At 36.7% G+C, this 7,416-nt stretch overlaps 1 protein-coding gene across 1 annotated transcript; it reads left to right on the top strand.

Annotated features, from left to right (window-relative positions):
• The first annotated feature begins 509 nt into the window (after positions 1 to 509).
• LOC104216163 (O-fucosyltransferase 29) lies at positions 510 to 7,165 on the top strand. The gene is made up of 9 exons (XM_009766165.2): positions 510 to 1,130; positions 2,523 to 2,613; positions 2,776 to 2,852; positions 2,982 to 3,070; positions 3,178 to 3,367; positions 4,723 to 4,904; positions 5,512 to 5,614; positions 6,025 to 6,353; positions 6,469 to 7,165. Exons 1-9 carry the CDS (start codon positions 906 to 908, stop codon positions 6,878 to 6,880), a joined length of 1,698 nt encoding a protein of 565 aa, XP_009764467.1. The 5' UTR covers positions 510 to 905; the 3' UTR covers positions 6,881 to 7,165.
• Positions 7,166 to 7,416: the final 251 nt, after the last annotated feature.

The raw sequence follows: 7,416 nt of genomic DNA, 5'->3' as shown, positions 1-7,416 counted from the left end.
TGAATTATTAGTTAATTTATAATAATTGCTTACAAATTATATTATTTAAAATTTTATGAAATTATTTTAATTATGGAAATTATAAATTAATAAAACTAAAAAATGAAATTTGTTTAATGGAAATTAACAAATGAAATTGAAATGAAAGATAATAATATAATATAGAAGAGAGAGAAGAATATAAAAGAGTTTGGGAAAAAAATAGGAAAATAGTTGGAGTAAGTTGTTTTCAAAATGAGAAAGGTTGAAGATGCCCTTACTAAATGGCGTTTTACCCAAAATGAAAATTTTCAATACAAGTAACAAATCCGAATTAATTGAGTCCCAAATTAGGTAGCGCACCGAAATACCGAATAAGAGACAAAAGAAAGAAAGAGCAGAGTTTCAGTTTCCAATTCCCACAAATCTTAACGCCGTTAGTTAGTTACTGTCACCGTCATCTCATATCATCATTCCTCATAAACGGGGGAAAAAAAATATAAGCGAAGCCTAAGCTTACTTTCTTAAGCATTCATTCACCTCCATTTATGGCTTTTATGCACTTTTCTTCTTACGCACCCTTTCCTTTCATTCCCATTTTAATTTATTAACACTAATATTCTCTTTTATTTTTCTTGGGAAAATCAAAAAGAAAAAAAGAATCCACAGAGCGTATTCACACACCACCCCTTTGAGAAAAGCTCTACACAGTTTCGTTAACACAGATTTGTCATTTGTGTTGAAACCCCACCTCTACAGTGAAAACCCAATTAGGGTTTTCTGAAATAAAGTTCATTTATTGAGACAGCACAGTAAAGTGTAATTTAGTTACATCATTTTATTAGTTTTTATATGATTTATTGATGGTAATGGTAATAGTATGAGAAAAAAAGGTAATAGAAGATCAAAAGTTAGTATCTTTACAAATGGGGGTGGCCAAAGTGTGGAGATATAGTGTCATTTTCAAGATTTGGCCGTCGGGGCCGTCGTTGGGGGCGGCGGCGCCATCGCGTCGGCCGATCTCATGGACAGCTATTTGTGGGTTTATGCTTTTTGCTTTGGGGTTGATTTCACTCTTCACTGGACACGTGGCATCTAATCTTGAATGGTACTCTCAGCGACTCGTCAAACGGGCCTGGTTTTATAAGCTGGTAATGTAACAAAAATGTTAAATTTTCACCCTTTTGTTTGTTGTGGCAACATTATGCTTCAGTGTAATTTTTGATGAAAAGGGTCTGAAAAAAAGGAAAAAAGAAAATTGAGGAAATGGGGAATGTTCCATTTAGCTAAATGAGTATGAGCTACAATTGATATATTTGATAATGCAGTCTTCAAAATTTTGATCTTTTTCAACCCTTACTCCCACATATAGCTAGAATGTGGAAAATAAGTGCTGATGTCCGGCCTCTTTCAATGTATGTGTTAGTGTTCTTGTTAAGGGAGGTGGGAGCTCTTCTATCTTTTGAGAAACCCTGCACAAGTTGGCCTACTATTTATTTATTTATTTATTTATTTTATAATGGTGGTGTTCGGTTAGCTTGGGCACACCTCGGCTATTCCACCGTTTGCTTTCTACCTCCCACCAGCAAAGACACCGAGTGACTCTGTCCACCAAAGCTTAGGTAACGGGAAGAAATCACACATTGTTTTCTTTTTTGCCCCAATTGGAATTTGAACCTGAGACCTCATGGGTCTCCTCACTTTATTGACCGCTATCCAACATCCTTAGGTGCTAGTTGACCTATTATCTCTTAGAAATACACACGGACTCATTGAAGAAAATAACACAATGGAAAAAAAAAGATCTGCTTTGGGGACACCTGCAAGTTAGGATTAAATCTTAGTAACGCTGTTAGATTTGCAGTACTTAATAAAAGAAAATGTCAATACACTTAAAATGCTATATTACCCTTATTTTTTGGTTTGTTAGAGATTTGTATGTTGGTAGGAAACTACTAGCGTTAGAACGCTCTCCTAATTTGGCTCTTTTTTTTTCGCTCGAAGACCCCCTAATTAGCATTAACACTTAAATTATTTAGTATCAACAGAGTGGTCCAAATGCTACAGAATGCATATTGAGGATTCTAGCCCCTTTCATTAGCCTGGGATTGAGGCATATAGTTGTAGTAGAAGAATTAGATGGGATGTGTCTTCATGTGGAAATGAACTCTCATAGATATTAAAGAGAGAAATCTTCATTTCTTGTGCTAGATCTTTGTAGAGGAGTCATCGAAAGATTTTCTTCTTTTAGATAAAAAATACTGCAATCTCTCTATCCTCATAAGGTAGGGGTAAGGTCTGCGTACGCATTACCTTTCCCAGACCCCACAATGCGGGTTAATACTGGGTATGTTGCTGTTGTTGTTGTTGTAGATAAAAAATACTGCAGAAGTTTGCCATTGCCGGTAATCTGACCCAAACTTTAATTGGAAAAGCAAATGTTTGTGGCTATGACACTAACATGCATGCCAGCGAAGGCTAAGTTATTGCGTTGTGTCTAGGTATATTTGAGCATCACATTTTGGTTCTATGACATGTTTCAGGATGGAGGTCATCGTGCACAAATTGACATTTGGAAATCAAGATATTCAAGTTCTTACTATGGATGCAGTGAGAGAGGCCTTCATTTTGCTTGTAAGTTTATTAGTGCTTTTACATGGTATCCTTGCCTACTTTTAAAGGTACATAGTGTTTTTCTCCAGAAGTCTAAAGGTATGTAATATTATATCAATTATGTTCCTTTTGTTATTGGCTTGAGTTAACTTGACACTATAATGTTTCCAAAATGAAACGTAGCTGCTGTGCATGAGCGGTCTTCAAATGGATATCTGCTTATTGCAACTAGTGGAGGTCTCAACCAGCAAAGAACTGGTGTAAGTATATTTTACTTGACTTTACATTTATTGATTCACTTATCTTTGGGGCCTCTGTGATATTCTTGTTTTAATCATTTTAATTCCACACAATGATCTGAAATTTGAAATGTGTATCTTGCTTATCAGATAACTGATGCTGTAGTTGTTGCACGGATACTCAATGCCACTTTAGTTGTACCTGAATTGGATCATCATTCATTTTGGAAGGATGACAGGTTTGTCTGCTTCTTTTAGTTTATTGGTAGAGAATGTGTTTTTCTTAACGTCATGGTATATTAAGCAAGTGTGTGATTTTTTCTTACTGAGGCTTGTTTACTTGCAGTGATTTTGTCAACATTTTTGATGTTGGTTGGTTCATCTCTTACCTTGCAAAAGATGTCACAATTGTTAAAAGGGTTCCAGAGAAGGTCATGACGTCAATGGAAAAACCCCCATATACCATGCGAGTTCCTAGAAAATCGGAGCCTGAATATTATTTAGAGCAAGTATTGCCTATACTCTTAAGAAGACGGGTAAGTGAACACACAAAATAACGTACTAAGCTAGCTGTTATTTTCTTGTTAGAGCTGATGATTCCAAGAAATAGTAATGCACTTTAGGATATGTTGTGTCATTTGCTTCCTGACCTCCTATTAAGTGAGCACTATGTCGAGTTGCAAGAGCCAAAGATGCACTTCGAATAAGATCTAAATCTCTCTCTGTTTTCCTGATATTAGCTTAGGCCATTGTCTGACCTAACCATTCTCAATTTCAGACATGGCTAAACTTGTTTGCAAGTCAGTCAGTTCTTTTGCAATAAATTTATCATTTTTGCATTTATTTTTGGGCCTAGCCGTATAATAGCAGGCTTGGAATTTATTAAAGATAATGAATGGCATGGTCAGACACTCTGGCTATTTATTGTCTTTTGTTTCATAAATATCTATTCAGCGTTAAGGCTTTTGTTAAAGTCATTTCGTTAACTTGATCATGACATCTGTAGTAGGTTGTGTGTAAAGGATAATAAATCATATTGCTCGGTAAATGGGGAAGTAGAGTTAGTCGAGGTGTGTGCGAACTGGCCTGTACATCACGATTATTGGAAAAAAGAGAGTAATAAATTGAGCTACTAAGGGGTCGTTTGGTCTGTGAGCAAGTTATATTGGGATTATAATATGGGGATTATAATGCAGGGATTAAATATTGACTGGATTATTTAGTGGATATACTTTTGTCCGTAGATGTTTGATTCATTGGACAATAGAATATATAAAACATGTGTTTAGTTTTACACTAGATAACTTTTATTTTCAGTTTTAACTTTAGCTTTCTTAAAGGACTTCAGAAAAGAACTTTGGAGAAGGGCAAATATGTCATTTTGTTGGTTTATCCTAGGATTAGTAATCACGGGATTGTTATCCCGCATAGAGTGGCATAAAAATAAAACCATAATTGTGGTATAAACCGTCCCGGGATTGCTTATACCAGAATCAAAAGCTCAGTCAAATGCGGGATAAAATAATCCCACATTTTATCCCGGGTGTATCCGTTTAACCAAATGACTCCTAAGATGCTTGTAATTTCTGTGTTAATTAATTTAACAGATATTTTTAGCAGCTGATCAATTTTTCTCTAAGTGAGTTAGTCATATCTATCTATGTTTTCCTAAAAAGTATCATTCTTGGAAGGTTGTCTACCTAGCCAATTAGATAACAAACTAGGTATGCCTACTATTTTAGTATGTTCTTCAAATTGAGCTTTCATTTTTTTCCCTTGTCCATCAATTTCACCTAAGCTGGTCAAGTCTTATTAAAGTAAAAACAAAATTCTAGAAAGTGCATGATTATGTTTCCATTTTATTGATGTTTGGGCTCCGAATTGCATGCAGGTTCTTCAGTTGACAAAGTTTGATTATCGACTTGCTAATGACCTCGACGAAGAGCTACAAAGATTGCGTTGCCGTGTGAATTATCATGCCTTAAGATTCACAAAACCCATAAGAAATCTTGGTCAGAAAGTTGTGTTGCGCATGCGAAAGATGGCAAACCGTTTCATTGCAGTTCACTTGAGGTTAGTTTGACTTAGTGCATTAAACAGTTAAACCTTCTGATTCTTTGAGCTTAAATTTTTTCCTTGCAATTTAAGAAAGCAATGTTAGTGAAAGTAAAACTGAGAACTGAAGTTGCAACTATTTAGGTCTCTTAAGTTTAGCATGATCTTTTTTGACATGTATATATCTAATTTTTAATGGAGATATTCACACGCACTTCTCTTCAAGTTTGCTGTGCTGTAGGGAGGGATCTAGTATTCAATTTAGTGGTTAGGACTTAGTAGTTCTCTCTCAGTGGCATAATAATGAAGACAACAAAAAAAGTCACTTATCTAGAAAAAGATAAAATGAATTAGAACCGGCTATAAATCCATGTTCCCTTTTGGTAAGAAGGGACCTGTATTTTGACCTTCATTCTTGGTCGTACTTGAGTGTCTGCTTTCACTAATTGGCAATTGCTTAGAAATTAGTAGAAAATTGTGGCATAAGTTTTCAACTTAGACAGGATGAAGCTTTAGAATCTTACTGATGCCATTTAATACTTATGTTCCATCAATATTGACCCCCCTTCGACTTTTTGATTTCTACTGGTCGTTCATCTGTGCTGTGCTTGATTATTTGTTTTAGGTTTGAACCTGATATGTTGGCATTCTCTGGCTGCTACTATGGTGGGGGTGACAAGGAAAGATATGAATTGGGTGAGATAAGAAAACGATGGGCTACTTTACCTGTAAGATCTCTATCACTAAAGAATTTCGCTTCTGCCTGTTATTACACGCCAATTTAGGTGATATCACTTCTGTGCTATCAGGTGTCTAGTGCATATTAGGGTGGATTTGTAGAGCTGTAATTTAATTGCAAGCTTGTGAACTCCTACTTCCTTGCTAGCAGCCTCTTCATTATTCTTCTCGAGCATTGTCTCTGCTTTGCGATTTTAGGATTTCGAAATGCTATTTCTTTTGGAGTTTAGCCTGAATACATAAAGCATAGGAGTAATATTTAACGAAGCAATGCGATTGAGTCACAGGGAATTCTTCATTCTTGCATTTTCAGAGTAATTTCCACAACAAGAAAGGTAAGTTTGGTGATATACTGAAGCAGAAACTCCAATAAAAATTTCTGTACATTTTGTTGGTTCAGGAGTTGAGCCCCGATGAAGAGCGAACACGAGGGAAATGCCCACTAACACCTCATGAAGTCGGGCTTATGCTGCGGGCTCTTGGCTTCAAAAATGACACGTACCTTTATGTTGCATCTGGTGAAATATATGGTGGAGAGAAGACTCTGCAGCCTCTAAGAGAGCTTTTTCCAAACTTTTATACCAAAGAGATGCTTGCCAGTGAAGAACTTCAACCATTTCTCCCCTACTCTTCTCGACTTGCTGCAATTGACTACATTGTATGTGATGAAAGTGATGTCTTTGTCACTAACAACAATGGGAACATGGCAAAGATCCTCGCCGGTAGAAGGTAGGGGGATTACTGTCCTTTTTTATGCTTATTTTTATTGATCTGTTCATTAGCAACGTAGCATGGTAGGGATTACTGTCCTTTTGATAACATTGTTTTGTTGTTCATATCAAAGGAGATACATGGGGCATAGGAGGACGATCAGACCAAATGCCAAAAGGCTCAGTGCTTTGTTCATGGCACGGGATAAGATGGATTGGACCACATTCTCTAGAAAAGTCAAATCATGCCAAAGAGGTTTCATGGGAGATCCAGAGGAAATGAGACCAGGCCGTGGAGAGTTCCATGAATTTCCATCGTCGTGTATCTGTAAGAAACCATACAATTATTCTAATGTATTAAGCAAAGAGAACAAGGATCAGTTTTCGAGAAGGAATCCAACTGTCGTGGAGTCAAGATATAGGTACCTATCCAATAGCAGTAACCTGGATGAGAAGAGCTTACAGAAATTTAGAAAAGGGAGATTGAGGGAAGGGCATGGATCTCTAATAGAAGAGATTGACCCTGATAATCCTTTATCTGACTAAATAAATACCATGATTAGGTTATCAGTTTTGCTAGCATTGTTATGGTTATCTTGTCCTCTCCAACATGCTGCGTTTTTTCACTTGGTATGACTTCAGGAAGCTGGAGTCTCAGTGCTCGGTAGCATCTTCAATGCTCAATTTTTCCGATCTTGCTGCTTTTGTATAGCAAGTCGTGTAACTTCTGGTGGTCTGCTAATTGTTCATATATGTTCTGTAAGATAGGACTGTAGGCAGAGTGATGCCTTATGTTGCCTGGTTGAAGATATATATTCTGCAGTTTTTTCACTATGTTTCATTTGTTTGATGTGTATCCAATTAGGACAGTTTGGTTCATCAAAAGCAGACTTGAAGACCACGGGGCTTCCTCACATTCTGCCTTGCCTTTCCCATTGGTGACGTCCAATCCTACGCCTCCAAAGGAAGCGTAGCACAGTCGTTAGCAATAATAAATCCAACAAAGGTTGGGGTTGAATTCCACCAAGAGTAGGTGTGTGTTAGATTGTCCAAATGCGTGCAAACTCGATGATTCTTAATGT

This window comes from Nicotiana sylvestris, chromosome 8 (assembly GCF_000393655.2).
Source record: "Nicotiana sylvestris chromosome 8, ASM39365v2, whole genome shotgun sequence".
Taxonomy (NCBI): domain Eukaryota; kingdom Viridiplantae; phylum Streptophyta; class Magnoliopsida; order Solanales; family Solanaceae; genus Nicotiana; species Nicotiana sylvestris.
This window is presented reverse-complemented; position numbering and strand designations above follow the sequence as displayed.